Below are 20993 nucleotides of genomic sequence, written 5' to 3' on the forward strand. Positions count from 1 at the left end.
TTTCCAGCCCCTTCTTGCCTGTAAGGTCTCTTTTGAGAAATCCGCTGACAGTCTGATGGGTACTCCTTTGTAGGTGACTGTCCCCTTATCCCTTGCTGCTTCTAGGATTCTCTCCTTCATTTTAGTCTTGGCTAATGTAATTATGATGTGCCTTGGTGTGTTCCTTCTTGGGTCCAACTTCTTTGGCACTCTCTGAGCTTCCTGGATTTCCTGGAAGTCTATTTCCTTTGCCAGACTGGGGAAGTTCTCCTTTATTATTTGTTCAAATAAGTTTTCCACTCGTGGCTGTTTCTTTCCCCCTTCTGGTACCCCTATAATCTGGATGTTGGAATGTTTAAAGATGTCTTGGAGGTTCCTAAGCCTCTCCTCATTTTTTTTTGAATTCTCATTTCTTCATTCCTTTCTGGTTGGATGTTTCGTTCCTCCTTCTGGTCCATTCCATTGATTTGAGTCCCAGTTTCCTTTCCATCGCTACTGGTTTCCTGGACATCTCCCTTCATTTCAATTAGTTTAGCCTTCATATGTTCCTCTAATTTGTGACTATAATCAACCAGTTCTGTGAGCATCCTGATAAACAGTGTCTTGAATTGTGCTTCTGAGAGGCTGGCTATTTCTCGGTCACTTAGAGTTCTCGGCTCTGGGAGTTTGAGTTCTTTTTGTGCCATCTTTTGGGCTGTTCATGCCTGTTACGGAGCAGGATCGGAGCCCTAGGTGTTCACCAGAGCAGGGCAACTCAGTTGCTGGGCTGTGACACTGTATGTGGGGGTGGGGTCAATGAGGAGCAATGGCATCCCGTCTGCTGCCTCCCACCGCGGCCCCCACAGGTGCGGCAGCCGCCACCATCACCGGGGCTGGAGCGTTTCATCCCACTGCACTCGAGTGTGCCACCGCCATCAGCTCTCCACCTCTGGGTTCGACCCCTGGGGCCTGCGTGGTCCGTCTCACTGTGCGCAAATGTGCGACCGCAGTCAGTGTGCCCCACACCCCAACTGGTTCCGGGCTGCCTGCGCGCCTAGGTCAGGGGATCTGTCCTGCCTGACCCTGCTCTGCTGCTGGCTCCGCCCCTCTTACCATCCATGTTGAACGGTTAGTTGTTGTGGGACTTCCATATAATTCAATTTTCTGTTCTTTGGCTGTGTCTTTGTTCTCCAAACCTTTGTTGTATTCAAACTTGGTTGTGGGAGAAGGCACAGTGTTTCCACCTATGCCTCCATCTTGGCGGAAGTCCCGAATTCATAATTTTTAATCTTCTTTGTAAAACTTACCAACATCTGAGCATCTATCAATCCTGTGCATAGGAACTTTCACTGAACATCTACCAACAGTCTGAATTCTAAGGCAGATATTACCTTGGCATGTGACACCTACTGTTTACATGGTCTTTTAACAATAATGATTTCAGTTCCTTAAGGAAAAAATCCAGGAGTAAGAGCTATCGCTGAACTGAAGGCAGAATGGGAAGTTCAGAAAAAAAGATGGACTCACCCCACTTTCTTCCAAAAGGTGCCCACATCCTAATTCTGTAAACAGTGGTGTTAAACTACAAACACAGAAACAGAAAAACAAAACAAAACAAAACAAAACATGCCTGAGTAAAAGGTATGACTTCTGGATCTTAGAGCCTTCCAGCCTCTCACCTACCATTCTGCAAACTGACATCCTTTCTTCTAGCCCAGTTCCCAGACAAAACATTGCCCTAAGGACCTCTACCCAAAAAGTCACCTTCAGCACCAAACCCTAGGCCCCAGGAGCCTTCAAAAGCATTTTTCTAACCTCCAGATCACTGCCCAAATTAAACCAGACTCAATTATGGTCCCAGATTACTAACAGTAGGTTTTGACAACTCTTTTTCACCTATGATAAAGCATACTGGTAAAAGCATTTATTATAGCTACAAAAGGGGCTCATTTTGAGTGCAAGTTCCTGTAACAGTTTAGTCACAGAACAATTCCAAGAAAAAAATGATTATTTAAAAAAAATACCTGTACCTCAAATGTCTATATATTCAAAATATAAGGCAGACTATGTTAAGTCTTACTAGGTAACAGAACTGAAAATCCTGTTTTTATTGTTAGTTTCCATCTTGACACACAAACCCTTAAATGGCAAAGCACTTGTTTTATTTAACAAAAGCCAGAAAGGCACAGGACAGGGACTGGCAACAGCTGGGAGTCCTCCTCATGGTTCAAAACTCAAGCCTGAAGTGGGCAGAAAGTTAGTAAATCTGATAATGCTCTTCTCACTCTCTGCCTATCAAAAGAAGAATCAAAGTTTGGATACTAAGTACAGGTGGGTTACAGCCTCCTATACTTAGATGAGAAAAGTTTTAACTCCTGCTCACTCAGGGATTCATTTTTGTAGTTACATTGTAGTTGAGTGTCAGTCTCACTAGAAAGCAACTCTTTCTAAATGGGCCACTAGAGAGTGCTAGAAACTCAGTTAGACAGGACCCAAACTAATGCAAGAAAATAATCCCCCTAAAATCTAGAGAACAGATGAAGGACATTCTAGTTCATGGTTGGTACACTACCAAAAGGTAGTGCAATACTGACAGACCTGAATTTAGAGAGAAATATTTATCACTATTTCATGTCTGTCTATAGCTTAAGTTGTTTCTTCAACAGCTTTCACACTAAGCAACTAACATTAAAACAACAACAAACTAATCTAAGCTACATACAGCAAAAGATCCCTTTCTTTAGGAAATGAGGCAAATTTAAGGATAAATTAAAGCTGACTTTCAACTTTGTTAAAAATTACGGGAGAGGAGACAAGGAGAGGAGGAGAGGGGAAAGAAGGTGTGGAGAAAGGAAAAGAGGAGGAGATCACCTACTTAATCTGGTGTGGAGATGAATCTTACATTACATAAATGTTGACCGAGAGTGCAGCGAAGTGGCAAGATTATCATCAGACAGCAAGCGTTTCGTCCAGGTGATTTTTTAAAGGGCACACCATTCCATCAACAACGATTTCATTCCCACCCCAATGTAAGTCTGTTTCATCTGATTTCAGTTCATCCTAAAAGGTAATGCTTCCCAGCACCATTACTGACAAAAAGAAATTTAAGCTTAACATTCAAATCAGCGGGGTGTTAGTTTTTCTATTAAACAAAACAAAAACATGCCATGCAAGGTGGAAATCGCGACCTTCTTCCCAACCTCAGACTGTAAAACTGCAGAACCACCCTTCATTATAAAAATCAAGTTTTACGAAAATTAAAGAATGCCGTTATTTTCTGATTTCCAAATTATTAATAAGCTAATCACTTGGATGGAATGCATATCTGAAAAATAATATGACCCTAAGTATTATTCCTTCAGTGTCTAATGTAGGTGATTAATTTCTTGCAAAAGCCTCTGATGGAAGAATGCATTCTACCCTCACATCAGACTAACCTTTTCTTTTAACCCTGCGGAGATCGAGATGAAAAAAAAAATTACAGCGTAAATCGCCTTAGTTGCATCTGTCAGGTAAGCCAAGACCTCCACTGTCACAAGTGCATCTACAAATACGTCATTGTGCTGATAACGGTATGGTTTTCCTAGACATAGTTCTAAAAGGCAGCATGTCTCGCTAACCGGGCTCCCATATCCAACCACGCCCAAACGTGAAGAGTTAAAAAAACAAAAAGAAATATGCCCTCTCCTTATATTTGTTTCTGCAGACGCCAGACTCGGTGTGGTGTTTAGCCAAACACAGCGGTAACCGCACCCTAGTAACAAACCCAGTCCTGACACATGGTTGCGCTCCCTTGGTCCAGGTAATCCTTAATGGATACTCGGGTACACAATGCGTACTCAAGATGGTGGCAGGAGAATGAGCCCACAGCACACCACCGCACAGGCCCCGGAGAGTCTCTGTCGCCCTAATTTTTTGTTTGTTTTTTCTCAGTGTACGCATCCTCGACCCTGACCCCTCCCACGCCTGGAGGATTCCTCCGAGTGGCCCCGCTTGGAAACTGGCCTCTTCCGCACCAGGCTTCCGACGCAAGCCTGAAAGAGAATATACCCCTTCACAGATCTGCACTAGTCCGCCCCGAAACTGGACACTCTCCGAAGACCCTGCCCCATCCCCACCCTCACGCACGGAGCTGCGCAGCCGATAACAGAGTAGGGAAGAGACTGAGGGGGAGAAAGAGGAAATGGGTGGGGGAGGGGAATGAGACAGAAAGAAGAAGAGGACTCTTGTGCCCCGCCCCAGGGGAGCGCACAGACACGAGGGTCCGCGGCAGGCTAACAAGCCCTCCCTGCCCTTTCCTTGCCCTCTGGCCCCCAATCGGAAACAGAAACAACTCCACCCGCACTGGCTGGCCGGGTGCCTCTCCTGACTCTCAGCCCGGCCCGCAGTCTCCGGGGGTGGGGGGATGGGGCTCACCTTGCGCTTGCGGGCCTCCGCAGTGCCGCACCACACAAAACACTGGTAGATGGCCCGCAAGTTCTGCTTCCAGTTATCCACTTTGAAGCTACTCAGATGCGTACAGCCGGGCGGCGAGACCACCAGCTCCGCGTCCAAGGTCTCGCTCTCCGGCTCGGGCCGAGACATCATGGGGGGCAAGGCCCGACCGCGCGCAGGGGGCGGCGAAGGAGAAGAGGACGACGCCAGTGCGGCACAGGGGCTGCCAGGCGGCGCGCCCCGGGTGTCAAAGGGAATGGCGCTGGGACAAAGCACGGGCAGCCGACGAAGATGGTGCTGTGCAGGCGCCGAGGGACAGGCGGCTGCGAGCCAGATGCCGTCTTCCAGGCACTGGGCGGGTTTGCGGAGTGGGGGCCGGGGGGCGGGCAGGGCAGGGCGCATAGGCCGCGGGCACCGACTACGTCATCATCTCGCCGGCTGCCTGCGTCCACAGCGCAGGCTCCAGCAACCCCCAGGCCCCTCCCCGCTGTTCTGGGACTGCCCGACAGCTAGGGCGGAGAGGGCTTGATGGTAAGGAGGGACCGCCCCGCGCTTACGCCATTGGTTGCCCACCAGCCCTCGGTCCCTGCGCTGCTGGCGAGAACTCTCCGTATACAACCCCTCTCAGGCTTACAGCCGCTTCCCTGGCTGCAGGCCGGTAGCGGGTAGGAGTTCAGGTCTCCCACCGAAAACTGGGGAGGTGGGGCCTCGGGGAGGACTGGGTGTCTCGGGCTGCACAGAACCGGTTTGCCCCGGTCTGAGCTCTGCCGCAAAGAGGCGGAGCGACGAGCTGGGCTTGTGAATCCCTGCAGTCTATCCCGGCCGCAGTCTTTTAGCGCGCCTTGTCAGACGGGGCTGCAGTTCCGCGGTTCAGGGTTGGTTCCATTGACAACGTAAGTCCTCCATCTGGGACCCTCTGCAGGGCAGTCCATCTTCGCAGCTGTCTCAGACACTACAGTGCCATCACCGTGAATTGGAACTGCTACTACCAGCTAGGCGCTGCTTCAGGGCGCAGCTTGGGGTCCCTCCCCACCGGGAACATGCAGTCTGATTTCAACACATACCCAATATGCAAACCGCATATCTAATTTAAATTTTCTAATAGACACATTTGAAACATGAGAAACAAGTGAAATTAACTAGCAAACTTTAATCCAATATGGCCAAAATTATTTCAGCATGTAATCAACATTGCAGAATTATTAACTATCTTACAGGTTTTGGACAAATTCTTCTATATCTGGTGTTTTACACTTACAGAACATCCAGTTCGTAGTAGCTGTATTTCAAGTGTTAGGGGCTATCATATTGGACAGCACAGGTCTATTCAGTACATATGTGACCAAACCAGGGTGGATTGTGAAAAGATCTTTAAAGACAAATGCGAACAATATCTTGGGGGAGTCAAGGCCCAAAATATCTGGGAAAACTTGGAGGCCATGTGGTGTTACTTACCTATACTGACCGCAGTGTTAACCTGCTTTGCTGCATTCCTGGACAAGTCGAGAAAGCGGAAATTTCTGTCCAGGCCAGTCCAAAGCTATCACAAGTTAAAAAAAAAAAAAAAAGAAAAAAGAGAATAATGGCATTTCAATTAAAGCTGCAGGGTTTAATGGGCTGAGGACTAGAATAAATCTTTCTTTGAAGAAATTGCCAAGGACACTTGCCTGGGCCTTGGTCGCTGCTACGAAGGATGTATTCCAACCTGCTACTCCATAGCTTATGCTGCCTAACCTCCTTCAGGGACTATCAGATACTTCTTTGGAAGTGAGGCCTTCCCTTGCCACCCTACTGAAAAGTATAACCACCGCACCAAAATTCTCCATCCCCTTACCCTGCCTTTTTTTTCCTCAAGAGAATTTATTTACTTGTTTATTTTTTTCTTATTTACTCTTTCTGTAGCATAAAAACTCCCCATGTGGGTAATGATTTTTGTTTTTTATTTAGTTCTATATCCCCCAGTGTCCAGGGTAGTACTAGGTACATGAAGGTTCTTAAAATTACCTGTTGAATTAATTAACCCAAACAAACTTTTAAGATCATTCTCAATAAAATAATGGTTAAGTAGGTGCCCTATGGATAGATTATAGAAAGGAATATCAGTTTACTAAAAAGTGACATCACAAATAGTCTCTAAGTCATGAATTTCAAATTATATGTGATTCACCTCTATAAATATTTTAAGGAATATTCTAATACCACTGGGCTTACAGATATGATTTGGTTTCAAGAATGTGTACTTAGAATTCAGTCCCCTAATATCTATAATAAATAACATGTGTCATTTAACAATGGAAGAATTCCTGTGTGTTCTACTTGTTATAAATAATTTAAAATGGTCTGTGATCCTAATAGCCATACACACAGGTAAATTAAAACAGAATGTATCCTTCAGAAGCAGTTTCCAAAAAAGGCATTGACAAAGCTGTTCAGTACAGCGTTTGAGCCCAGGGTGGGGGGAGGGTGTTGAAAATGCCTTAAATGGCCTTTAATGGAAGAATGGTTGAATGAACTATGGAATAGACATTCTAGGGAATTCTGTGTAGTTTTTTTTTTACATAAGAGAACTTTATCTTAATAAAAATGCCTGCTTTTTGAGCTAGCTCTTTTCCCCACCATTAGAAAACAACTTTATTGTTAAAAAAACAATCCATTTATTTAATCACACTCTTTTTAGGCCATTTTAACTTTTTCCACCATTGTAAGAGCACTCTTGTTTTTCACTTTCAGTCTTCAAACATCTTTTTCAGGAAAATTTGCATCACTATCTCTGTTTCTGTGTCTTTATTTTCTCCAGTTAGAAGACTTAATGTATTGCCCTCTTTCACCATTCTGCTTTTCACAATTTTGTCCCATCCAACCTGAGCTCACTTTTGTAGAATGCACCTTCCATTTCATTTCTTCTAACATCTATGTCTGTCTTCAGGATAACATCTTACCGAAAAGACTGCACTATCTTTTCACTTCTTGGGGAAGGCAAGGCCCAAAATACCTGAGAAAACTTGGAGGCCATGTGATGCTACTCACCTATACTGATCACAATGTTAACTAGTTTTGCTGCAGGTTAAAATCAGTGGATATTTTTAGAGGCTATGTTACTTTTGAGTCTTATGGGGAAATATATTCTGGATATATTGAAAGCCCTGTGAGTCCCAGTAAGAATATGTTATGGAAAAGTGTTTTTACAATTTGGTGCATTTAATTTGGAACTAAAAAATATATATAAGTATCAAATCCAGGAAGCACAGAGTTTGTGTCAAGGTATCCTTCATAGCGCTTCTCAGAGTCCAATCTGGGCACCTGGTTTTCCTAGAATACTGGTGGGCAATCTGACACTAGTCATAGCCATGGTGCATATAACCTTCCTGGGTCCTCAAGGTCAAGGGAAACTAGACACTGCATCCTCAAGCTCCCAGCCTGTATTGGGAGACAGCAGTAGGTGCCAGAGCCCTGGGCAGACAGTGTCAGCCCTAGAGGCTCCCAAGACCTTTTAGCCCCGGGGCATTCTGAAGCTGAACTGTCCAGAGCAGGACCTGCAGACTCATGGGAAGATCCGGCAGAAGCACACAGAGGTGCTGACATACTCTCTGAGTCCCTATTTCACAGGCACTGGCAGGACGCCTGCAGTTTTTTAAAAAGGGAAAGATCTGTAAGTACTAATATGGAAAGTCTATAAGACATAAATGAATAAAACAAATTGCAGAAAAATAAAGTATTTTACTTACATTTATGAAAAACACTATATGTATGTATGTGCATATATATGTGTATGTCTTTGATTAATCCTGTCACCTTCTTTCAACCAGTCCTCTGGCCCTTCCCTTTGACAGCTGTCAATCTTTTCCATGCATCCAGGCCTCTGTTTCTACTTTGTCAGTATATTTTCTTTATCAGATTCCACATATAATTGAGATCATATGGTATTTGGCTTTCTCTGACTGACTTATTTCACTCAGCATAATAATCTCCAAGTCCATCCATGATGTCACAAAAGGTAAGATAGTAAGATTTCCTTCTTTTTTTTTTAATGGCCGAGTAATATTCTGTTGTGTAAATGTACCACAGCTTTGTTATCCATTCATCTGCTGATGGGTGCTTGGGCTGTTTCCACATCTTAGCTGTTGTAAATAATTCTGCAATGAACATACAGGTGGATATATTCTTTTGGATTAGTATTTCTGGATGCTTCAGATATATTCACAGAGGTGAGATCACTGGGTCAAAAGGGAGTTTCATTTTTTTAAAGATTGATTTATTTTAGAGAAAAGGGAAGGGAAAGAGAGTGGGAAACATTAATGTGCATCCCCTACTGGGGACCTGGACCACAACCCAGGCATGTGCCCTGACTGGGAATCAAACTGGCAACCATGTGGTACCCAAATCAGCACTCAGTCCACTGAGCCACAGCAGCCGGCACAGGAATTCTGTTTTTAATTTTTTCAGCAAACTCCATATCGTTTTCTTTTTAAAAAATATATTTTATTGATTATACCATTATAGTTGTTCTATTCCCCCTTCATTCCCCTCTACCCTGCACACCCACTTCCCCACCATTCCCCACCTTTAGTTTATGACCACATGTCTCAAGTTCTTTAGATTCTATATTTCCCCCACTATTCTTGCCCCCTATCTATTTTCTACCTACTGTCTATGCTATTTTCTGTACCTTCTCCCCCCTTCTTCTTCTCCCACTCCCCTGTTGCTAACCCTCCATGTATTCTTCATTTCTATGGTTCCATTCCTGATCTAGCTGTCCTGATCGGTTTGCTTTTGTTTTAGGTGTGGTTGTTAATAACTGTGAGTTTGCTGTCCTTTCACTGTTCATATTTTTCACCTTCTTTTTCTTAAATAAGTTCCTTTAACATTTCATATAATAAGGGCTTGGTGATGATGAACTCCTTGAACTTGACCTTATCTGAGAAGCACTTTATCTGCCCTTCCATTCTAAATGAAATCTTTGCTGGACAGAGCAATCTTGGATGTAGGTCTTCGGATTTCATGACTTGGAATACTTCTTTCCAGCCCATTCTTGCCTGTAAGGTCTCTTTTGAGAAATCCGCTGACAGTCTGATGGGAAGTCCTTTGTGGGTGACTGTCCCCTTATCTCTTGCTCCTTCTAGGATTCTTTCCTTCATTTTAATCTTAGCTAATGTAACTATGATGTGCCTTGGTGTGTTCCTCCTTGGGTCCACCTTCTTTGGGACTCTCTGAGCTTCCTGGACTTCCTGGAAGTCTATTTCCTTTGCCAGATTGGGGAAGTTCTCCTCTATTATTATTCAAATAACTTTTCCACTTGTTGCTCTTCCTCTTCCCCTTCTGGTACCCCTATAATTCGGATGTTGGAACTTTGAAAGATGTCCTGGAGGTTCTTAAGCCTCTCCTCATTTTTTCCAATTCTTGTTTCTTCATTCTTTTTAGTTTGGTTGGATGTTTCATTCTTCCTTCTGGTCCATTCCATTGATTTGAGTCCCAGTTTTCTTTCATCATTATTGGTTTCCTGTGCATTTCCCTTCATTTCAATTAGTTTAGCCTTCATATTTTCCTCTAATTTGTGACTATAATCAACCAGTTCTTTAAGCATCCTGATCACCAGTATTTTGAAATGTGCATCTGAGAGGTTGGCTATTTCTTTTTCGCTTAGAGTTATCAGCTCTGGGGCTTTGAGTTCTTCTTGAGCCATATTTTTGGACTGTTTGTGCCTGTTACATATGAGGAGCGGAGCCCGAGGTGTTCACCAGAGCAGGGCAACTCAGTTGCTGGGTTGTGACGCTGTACACGGGGGCGGGGTCAAAGGAAAGCAATGGCGGTCTCGTCTGCCACCTCTCGCTGCTGCTGCTGCCGCTGCCGCCGCCGCCACCCAACTGCCACCGTCGCCAGGGCCCGGGCATTCCATCCCACTGCTTGCGAATGTGCGACCACAGTCAGCCCTCTGCCAATGGGTTCGCCCGCTGGGGCCTGCGTGGTCCGTCTCATTGCTCGCTCTGCTGGTTTATCTGTGCACGAATGTGTGACCGAGGTCAGCCTGCCCCACACCCTCACTGGGTCCACGCTGCTACCCCAGCTGCTTGCACGCCTGGGTCTGGGGATCTTTCCTGCCCAACCCTGCTCCGCCGCTGGCTCCGCCCCTCTTACCCGTCCCAGTTGAATGGTTCCTTGTGGTTAGACTTCTGTTTAGTTCAATTTTCTGTTCTTTGGCTGTGTCTTTGTTTACTAAACCTTTGTTGTATTCAAACTTGGTTGTGGGAGAAGGCACAGTGTTTCCACCTATGCCTCCATCTTGGTGGAAGTCTTCCATACTGTTTTCCACAGTGGCTATACCCATCTGTGTTCCCACCAACAGTGCATGAGGGTTCCCTTTTCTCCACATCTTCAGCGACATTTGTTGTTTGTTGATTTATTGATAATAGCCATTCTGACAGATGTGAGCTGATATCTCATTATGGTTTTAATTTGCATCTCTGTGGTGATTAGTGATGTTGACCATCTTATGTCTATTGGTCATCTGTATGTCTTCTTTGAAGAATTATCTATTCAGGTCTATTGGCCATCTGTATGTCTTATTTGAAGAATTGTCTATTCAGGTCATTTGCCAATTTCTTAATTGGATTGTCTTCCTAGTGCTGAGTTGTACAAGTTCTTTATATATTGTATTTTGGAAATGAACCCTGCTCCTATTCACTGGGTTCACTTTTCATTTGGATGATGATTTCTTTTGCTGTGTGGAACCTTTTTAGTTTGATGTAATCTGATATATTTTTTCCTTTCTTTCTATTGCCTGAGGAGATATACTGGCAAAAATATTGCTATGAGAGATTTCTGAGACTTTACTGCCTATGTTTTTTTCTAGGATTTTATGGTTTTGTGACATTCATTTAAGTGTTTTATACATTTTGAGTTTATTCTTGTGTACAGTGTAAGTTGGTGGTCTGGTTTCTTTCTTTCTTTTTTTTTTTTGCATGTACTAGTCCAGTTTTCCCAACACCATTTGTTCAGGTGACTGACTTTACTCGGTTGTATACCCTTGCCTCCTTTGTCAATAATTAATTGACCATTAAGGCATGAGTTTATTTCTGGGCTCCCTGTTATTTTCCATTGATATATGTACCTGTTCTTATGTCAGAATCAGGTTCTTTTAAATACTATGGCCTTGTAGTAAAGTTTGATATCAGGAATTCTGTGGCCTTCAACTTTGATATTCTTTTGCTGAATCTATTCGGGGTCTATTTGCCAAGTGTTTGGTTCCATATACATTTTTGGAATATTTGTTACAGACTTGGGAAATATGCCATTGGTATTTGTGAAATGCCATTGGTATTTTAGTAGGAATTGCATTGAATCTATACATTACTTTGAGTAGTATGGACATTTTAATGATGTTGATTCTTCCAACCCATGAACATAGTATATGCTTCAAGTTCTTTGTATCAACCAAAATTTCTTTCTTCAGTTTCCTATAATTTTCCAAGTACAGGTCTTTTACCTTGTTGGTTAAATTTATTCCTGAGTACCTTATATATTATTGTTGCAATAGTAAATGGGATTGTTTTCTTAATTTTGCTTTCTGATCATTAAAGGTGTATAAAATGCTTCTGATTTCTGAATATTAATTTTATATCATGGTATTTTCCCAAATTCATTTGTTAGATCTAGTACTTTTTGGTGGAGTCTTTAGGGTTTTCTATATATATAGTATCATGCCATCAGTGAATGATGATAGTTTTATCACCTCCTTTCCAATTTGGATGCCTTTTTATTTCTTTTTCTTCTCTGATTGCTATGGCTAGGACTTCCAGTACTATGTTGAATAAGAAAGGTGAAAGCAGACATACCTGTCTTGTTCTGTTCTTAATAGAAATGTTTGTAGTTTTCGCTCATTGAGTATGATGTTGGCTGTGGGTTTGTCAGATATGGCCTTTATTACATTGAGGTATGTTCCTCTATTCCCACTTTGCTGAGTTTTTAATCGTAAATGGTTGCTTGATTTTATCAAATGATTTTTCTGTACCCATTGATGTGGTCATGTGACTTTTATCCTTTATTTTGTTTATGTGATGTCTCACATTTATTGATTTACAAATATTATATCAACCTTGCATCCCTTGCATCACACTTGGTCATGGTGTATGATCTTTTTAATGTACTGCTGCATCTGGTTTGCTAATATTTTGTGGATGATGTTAGTATCGATGTTCATTTGGAATATTGGCCTATTATTGTGTTTCTTTGTTGTGTCTTTATCTGGTTTTGGTATTAGAATAATGCTGGCCGCGGCCCTGGCTGGCATAGCTCAGTGGATTGAGCACGGGCCTGTGAATCACATGATCGCGGTTTGATTCCCAGTCAGGGCACATGCCTGGGTTGCAGGCCAGTTCCCAGCAGGGGGTGCACCAGAGGCAACCACATATTGATGTTTCTCTCCCTCTCTCCTTCCCTTCCCCTCTGAATATAAATAAATAATTTTTTTTTAAAAAGGAGAAAAAAGAATAATGCTTGCCCCAATAAAAAGAGCTTGGGAGTCTTCCCTCCTCTTGGATTTTTTTGGCATAGTTTGAGAAGGAGAGGTGTTAGTTTTTCTTTGAATGTTTGGAAAAATTCACCTGTGAAGCCTTCCAGTGCAGGACTTTTGTCTGGTGGGAATTTTTTGATTATTGCTTCAATTTCATTAGTTGTAATCTGTCTATTCAGGTTCTCTGATTCTTCCTGATTCAGATTTAGAAGATTTTATGTTTCTAGAAATGTATTCATTTTGCCCAAGTTGTCCAACTTGTTGGTATATAGTTGTTTATAGTAATTTCTTACAATACTTTATATTTCTGTGATGTCAGTTGTTAACTTCTCTTTCATTTCTGATTTTATTTATTTGGGTCCTCTCTTTTTTTCTTGATGAGTTTGCATCCCATATATTATGGATTGTGTGCTTATTTATTTATTTTTGTTTCCAGGTAACTTTTGATTTCTTCTTCGATCTCATTATGAACACATTCATTGTTTAATAATATATTATTTAGCCTCCAAGTGTTTGAATGATTTTCAGGTTTTTTAAAAAATTATAGTTGGTTTCTAGTTTCATACCATGGTGGTAAGAGAAGATGCTTGATATAATTTCAATGTTCTTGAATCTAGTAAAATTTATTTTGTGTTCTATTCTCAAAGACATGATCTGTCTTTGAGAATATTCTGTGTGCACTTGAGAGGAATGTATATTTTGTTATTTTTGAATGAAGTGTTCTCTAAATAGCAATTAAATTCATTTGATCCAGTTTGTGGTTTAAGGCTGCTGCTGCCTTGTTAAATTTTTGTCTGGAAGATCTATCTAATGATGTCAGTGGGGGTTAAAATCCTCCATTATAACTATATTGTTGTCAATCTCTCCTAATGTCCACCAAGAGTTTCTTTACATATTTAGGTGCTCCTGTATTGGTTGCATATATGCTTACAACAGTTATATCCTCTTGTTGGGTTGATCTCCCTAGTATTATATAGTGACTCTCATTGTCTCTTGTTATGGCTCTTGTTTTGAAGTCTATTGTTTTCTATTTTTTAAGATTATTTACTTATTTTTAGAGGGGGGAGGAGGGAGAAAGAAAGGGAGAGAAACATGATGTACAAGAGAAACAATGATTCATTGCCCCTTGCACATCCCCAGCTGGGGACCCAGCCCACAATCCAGCCATGTACCATCATCAGGAACTGAACCTGCAGCCCCTCAGTCTGCAGGTCAGTGCTCAATCCACTGAGCCACACCAGCCAGGGCTGGTCTATTGTTTTCTGATATAAGTATTGCTTCCCCAACTTTTTTGTTTGTTTCCATTTGCATGAAATATTTTTTTCCATTCCTTCACTTTTAGCCTGTGTGAGTCTTTTGTTCTAAAGTTGGTCTCTTTGAGGCAGCATGTATGTGGGTCATGTTTTCTCCACCATTCAGCTACCCTATGTCTTTTGACTGATGCATTTAAAACATTTACATTTAAGGTTATTATTGATAGGTACTTATTTATTGCCATTGTATTCTTTATACCTATGTTCCTTTCTGTCTCTATTTCTGTTTTTCTTCTACTTAATGTAGACACTTAACACTTCTTGCAATACTGGTTTCATGGTAATGAACTCCTTTAGTTTGTTGTGGGTTTGGGAGTTTGGGGTTTTGTTTTGTTTTGTTTGGTCTGGAAAGCTTTTTATTTTGCCTTCAATTTTAAATAATAGCCTTACTGGACAGAGTAGTCTTGGCTGTAGGTCCTTGCTTTTCGTTGCTTTGAATATTTCATGCCATTCCCTTCTGACTTGAAGTGTTTTTGTTGAGAAATCAGATGACAGTCTTAAGGGAGCTCCTTTGTAAGTAGCTAATTGCTGCCTTTAAGATTCTCTCTTTGCCTTTAACCTTTAGCATTTTAATTATGATGTGTCTTTGTTGGGTCTCTTTGGGTTCACCTTGATTGGGACTCTCTGTTCTTCCTGAACTTGTATGACATTTTGCTTCAGCAGTTAGGGGATTTTCACCCATTAGTTCTTCAGACAGGTTCTGTATGCCTTGTTCACCCTCTTCTCCATCTGATACCCCTATGACATGGATGTTATTATGCTTAATGTTGTCCCAGAGGTTGCTTAGACTTTCCTCATTTTTAAAATTCTCTTTTCTTTTTGATGCTTTGCTTGGGTACTTACTGTTATCTTGTTCTCTAAATCGTTGATTTGATCCCCTGCTTCATTTAACCTGCCTTTGATCCTTTCTAGTGTATTCTTCATTTCAGATATTATATTCCTCATTTCTGATTGGTTCTTTTTATTGTTTCTATGCCATCTTTAATGCTTACTGTCTCTTTAAGGTGTCACTAAGACCATTCAGTCTTCCCCTAATGTCCTTGAGCATCCTTATAATTATTGTTTTAAACTCTGCATTTGGTATTTTGGTTGCTTGTATTTCATTTAATTCTTTTTCTGGTGACTTCTTTTGTTCTTTAATTTGGAGCATATTTCTTTGTCTCCCCATTTTGTCTCTGTGTGTTAGGGTGATCTGCTTTGACTCTCAAACTTGTTACGATGGCTTTGTGATATAGGTATCTTGTTGGGCCCAGTGGCACAATTTTCTGTATCACCTGAGCTAAGTACTCCAGGAAAGGTTTTTGTGCATTTTATGCACCCTTCTGTTGTAGTTTAGTCTTGAATTCTGTTGGCCCTCTTGTGGGTGGAGTTAACACGTCAGGCTGTCTGGCTATAAGGATAAACCTTGATCACTGTGTAAAAGTTGCTATGCAGGGGCTGCCCCTCTCGAATAAATACCCGAGAGGTGGAATTATTCCCAGCAGGTATAGTTCCTGACAGAATCCCCTTTGGATATGCTGCTTATGTGGCTAGTTGGGTCAAGGTCTGCTATGGTATGAAGGCCACCACTGACTGATTTGGTTCTAGGTCCACTTGGGCAGGGTTCAGGTGCTGAACAATGTCAGATGTTGTGTGTCCCCAGCCTTGTGCTACCTGTCGGGAGCTACCATGCTCTTCACTGTGTATACCTTCATCTACTGGGCCTGGTTGTGCTTGGGAGGGGCCAGTCTGTGTACAAGAATCAGCTTCTTCCAACTTAGAGCTGGAGGCAGACCTACAAAAGGTCCAAGTCTCCCTGAGGTCTGCCTCCACCTGTCAGCTACTCCACCTCCCCCTGAGGTTGCCTGGTATTTCTCCAGAGCCTGCTGAGGAAAGACTGCAGAGTCAGCCACAGACCCATAGACCCACAGACCCTTCCACAGGTTGTTAGCTGGCTTGGTGAGGTGACCAAGGTCAGGAGGATGGGACTAGTGAGTCTCCTACTTGAGGGTCGTGTGGTCAGGCACTTAGTAAGGGGAAAGTGGCCCTTACTCCAGAGCTAAACCACTCAGTCTCTAACTCTAGCTCCCCCAGGAGGAATGAATCACAGGTTTAGGTAGGGTGCAGCCAGCCATCGCCCCCCATAGGAGCAACTCAGCAGGGCAGAGCCACTGGCACTGGGAGGGTGGTTACAGTTAAGAGTCTCTCACTGGGGGAGGTGTCAGTTGATCCCTGAGGAGATTACCAAACTCTTTGTCCTGGCCCCCAACAATAGCCGCCAAAGGAGACACACTCTGAATGTCCCAGCTCCATGTAGCCTTCCCTTCCTCAGCTCAGGACTGATCTCAGCAGGGTGGGGCCACTGGGACTTGGGGGTGAAGATCCAAGCAGTCCTTTGTTGGGGGTGGTGCCAACAAGCCTGTAGGAGGGGGCAGGCACTTCTTCCTCTCCCAGGCTTATCATGGGCTGAACTTGCAGGGGAGAAAAAGTGACCCCCTGCCCAATAATGTAGCCACACAATGAAGCACTCACCTCTCTGGTCCCCGGACAAAACTTTCCCTTGGACACAGCACCCTGAAAGTCCCAGTTCTGTATGGCACTCTGATTCTCTCTGCATGACTGAACTCAGAAGGGCAGGCCACAGAGTGGTAGGGCAGGCTAAGTGATTCAACGGGTGAGAGGCTGCTGGCTCTTGCTGTAATTGGGGAAGAATGGTCCCCTTTCCAAACCTACACAGTTCAGCCACTGTCCGAGTCTTCACCAAGTGCTTTTCCAGAAAAAGACCACTCAAAAGGTCCCTGCAGGGTGTAGTCAGCAGACCCCTGTGCAAGACGCAAGCACAGCAGAGTGATAGCACCAGATGAGGGCCAGGCAATGCACTCCCCTGACTGGTACTGTCACAATACGAGGGCTCCACTCTGGGAAGGTGGCATCTGGGTCTCTAGCAGGCTCTCTTCTCTCAGGTGGACTGAATCCTCACTGATTTTCACCACCAGATGCTATTCGGGTCCCTCTTCCTGCCTCTTGCTCTGAGCTGGGAATCCCTGCATGGCATTGAGACCCCACACTCTTGGGGGAGGGAGTTTGGGAGCCCCGACGTCCCTCTAGCTTCGCAACTACTGCACATAGGTGTGGGGGCCAGACCTTTCTATGTCTCTGCCCTTCCTACCAGTCTCTATGTAGCTTCTTCTGTAACTACTTGGTTATAATATTTCAGTTCAGCTAGCTTTCAGTTGGTTATTCAGGTTGATTGCTCTATAATATATTTGAAGTCCGGTTTGGCACTGGGAGCAGGTGAGTGTAGCTTCCACCTATTCTGTGACCATATTGGAATTCTTGTTTACTTATCTTTTAAAATAGGGATAACATAGCTCAATATTCTCATTAAAGCATGTGGCAAGGAATAAATGAGAAGATCAAAACTCTTAGCACATGCTTGCCATTTGTTAAAGACTCAAGAGCCCAGTTTCGTGAAGCTCAGTGGGTTGGGTACCAGCCTGTGAACCAAAAGGTCATGGGTTTGATGCCTCGGTTATGGGCCAGGTCCCCAGTGAGGGGCGCATGAGAGGCAGTCACACATTGTTGTTTCTCTCTTTTTCCTCTCCCTCCCTTCCCATCTGCCTAAAATTAAATAAATCTTAAAAAAAAATGGAGCTACTAAAAAATAAATAAAGACTCAATAAACATCAGCAATTATTGAGCTGGTAACTTATGGAGCATTGAGATAATTAAGGCAAGATCCCTCTTGAAGACCCCTCTTGAAGACCCCCACGTGGAGAGGGATAAACAGCATTATTAACAAACAGTTATAGTTATACAGGGTCTGACACAAATAGTGCCCTTTTTATTACAAAATCTTTTATTACAAAATCATAAGCATGTAATTCTGCAGCATAACAATATCACAATCAAGCACACCGTATGACATTTTAGGTGAAATGTTCAAATTGCTGTCCATCTCATGTGAGACATTCATGTACCCTACCAACCACACTCAAGCGAGCCTTACTTCTCCTGGACCCTGTATGAAGTCACAGTCTTAAAGGAAAGTCCAAGTAATATTAAAACACTCCAAGACACATCAGCTGTAACCTCACCTAGGCAGTCACAGTGGAGAGGATTCAGAAATGTTTTCTACATATTACCTAAGTGTGGGAGGGTGGCAAGAGTTTGCTAGTTTCTAAAAATAAAAGACCAAGTAAAGAATTTACTTCAACCGTGGCTGGTGTAGCTCAGTGGATTGAGCACGAGCCTGCAAACCAAAGGATCGTGGTTTGATTCCCAGTCAGAGCACATGCCTGGGTTGCAGGCTGGTTCCCAGCCGGGGACACATGAAAGGCAACCATACATTGATATTTCTCTCCTTTTTCTCCTTCCCTTCCCCTCTAAAGATAAATATATTTTAAAAAAGAATTTACTTCAAAAAGCATTTGCCACGATCCATGGCACTAATATGGCCTGAAATGTATTCTCTATATTTATCTGTCATTGTTTAAATTTGTTTTCAGATTGAAAACAAATTTAAATTTGTTTTCAGATTGAAAACAAATTTAAACAATGATGAAATTGTGCTTCTATGATAGCCAAGCAATAGTCTAGACTAGTGATTTTCAACTGATATGTCATGACACCCAGTGTTCCACAAGACTTTAAAACATGCAACACCTTACTATTTAGGAGCACTGACCTCTTTTTGCTTAGATTGTGAAATTTTTTCAAAAATGACAACAACCAACACAACAAAAGCCATCTTGCGTGAATGAATCAAAATTATATCTATTTTTGTCAGATCAGCAAAAAAATACATGTTTTGCTAATTAGAAAATTCTGTGCTGTGCCACAGAATTTTATAATTAGTTTATGTGTACCACAAGCTGAAAAAGGTTGAAAATCACTGTTCTACACCAATCCTTCCCTCCCTCAGATAACAGCTATGAACTCTGGACAGAATACAAAAATAAATCCCTGAAGACATTAGTGATTGAAATGAAGCAGGCAAACTTGGGAGAGAGTAAACACATGGAAGAAGAAATCTGCCCAAACCAAACAACCTTTTTTTTTTAATAGCTTATAGGCCAGGCCATATTTGGAAGAGTCCAGAAAGGAGGCTAAAACTCTGATAGAAAAACCCACAGTGTTTCTAGACTGAAGAAGTGGAGGAAGGAGTGTAGAACAATTAAAGCCATTGAAAAGTGAGGAGAGTCAGAGAAGAGGAGCCCCAGGGTCTGTGTAGAAACCAACCCCAAGTATCTGTTTGACCACTGAATCCCTTGTGTGTGGGCAAATTTTAAGCAGCCCAATGAGAACTAAAATAAAGGGACAGAGATTTAAACTTCTACCCAAGAAATAGTTAAATTTGAAGTAAATTGCCTGTTAAACTCTTCGAAGGTATATAATAAGATCTATACTTCAATAATGAAACACTCATAATGTTCAGCATACAATCTGTAAAATATGTATACCAACATTAAAATGGAGCTGTGAATGCCAGGACAAAGCAACTGCCATTTCATGTCTTAGGCCTTAAACCTTTGGAAGGTTAAAACAGGACAAAATATCCTTTGGACCGGACAGGGAGCAATGCTGTCCCAGCACACTGTTTGCACAGGTAACAAGAGCAAGTATTATGATGACCAGACTGTTGGCTAGTGGACTGAAAATTAAAACCATTGTTTAGGATGAACATCACTGTGTCAGCGTATGTGTGCCAACAGAAATGCTTTGCTTCTGCTGACACCATCCTTCCCCTCCCTTTCTCGTGAACGCCCTTGTCTTTATCTCCTGATGAGAACCCTTGGGCTTCTAAGCAGAAGTGCTTCCTGAATAACTATTCTTTTTTTAATCTCAAATAAGTGCTTGTTGCCTCTTACTTTGAAAAGCCTTTTATTTTTAGGTTATTAAATCCAAAATTGTTTGACATGAAGAAAAAACAGAAAAATATGATCCATTCTTAAAAGACAAAACAGTCACAGGTGAACAACCCTAAGATGTATCAGATGTTGAAATTAGTCTATGCAGACTTCAAAGCAGCGATGATAGCTGTGCTCAGTGAAGTAAAGGAAAATACCCTTCAAATGAATGAGAAGACAGTGCAATGGAAACTTATACATACACCAGAGGTGTCAAACTCATTCTCACCAGGGGCCACATCAGCCTTGTGGTTGCCTTCAAAGGGCTGAAATAATTTTAGGACTATATAAATGTAACTACTCCTTAACTGTTAAGGAATTGAAATCACATTCAGCCCTTTGAAGGCAACTGTGAGGCTGATGTGGGCCCTGGTGAAAATGAGTTTGACACCCTTATTATAAAGGAAACAAATGGGAGTCCTGGAATTGAAATATACAGTATCTCCAATAAAAAGTCACCAGGTGAGCTGAAGAGCAAAATATAAATGACATAGGAGTTGGTAAATTTGTAGATCAATTGAAATTATCCAATCAACAGAATATAGAAAATATATTGTAACCAGAGTGATTGGTAACCAGACCAATTACTCTTATTATTCCCTTGCATTTGCAACATTTTTCCTTGTTAATCTGTAAGAAATAATCAGTAACATCCTTTCTTTGTTATCTGTAAAAAGTAATCACCTAAAGCAAACCTGAGCATAATGAATGAGAACCCTCTTTGAGGTATGCTATTAGAAAGCAATAAAAGCCTGTCCAGGCAAGGGTCGAGGTGCTGTCTCTCTCAGAGAGTGGCCATGCCATCCCTTTTTCTCCACAGGACTTTGGTAGTCTGTGTGAATTTGTTCGCTGCATCCACAGCATATGGACTCCGCAGGATGGGGTCTGTATCAA

At 42.4% G+C, this 20993-nt stretch overlaps 1 protein-coding gene and 1 pseudogene across 1 annotated transcript in view; both read right to left on the reverse strand.

Annotated features, from left to right (window-relative positions):
- USP22 (ubiquitin specific peptidase 22) overlaps positions 1–4766 on the reverse strand; it is a 47529-nt gene extending 42763 nt beyond the window's left edge. The window contains exon 1 of the mRNA XM_037068911.1: positions 4375–4766. Within this exon, the coding sequence (XP_036924806.1) occupies positions 4375–4545 (171 nt within the window). The 5' untranslated portion in view covers positions 4546–4766. The remainder of the gene's footprint in view (positions 1–4374) is intronic.
- A 2280-nt stretch (positions 4767–7046) lies between these two features.
- On the reverse strand, positions 7047–7917 carry LOC119002811 (mitochondrial transcription rescue factor 1-like; annotated as a pseudogene).
- Between the last annotated feature and the right edge of the window lie 13076 nt (positions 7918–20993).

This window comes from Sturnira hondurensis, unplaced genomic scaffold, assembly GCF_014824575.4.
Source record: "Sturnira hondurensis isolate 20B ecotype Veracruz unplaced genomic scaffold, ASM1482457v3 Scaffold0018097, whole genome shotgun sequence".
Lineage (NCBI taxonomy): Eukaryota > Metazoa > Chordata > Mammalia > Chiroptera > Phyllostomidae > Sturnira > Sturnira hondurensis.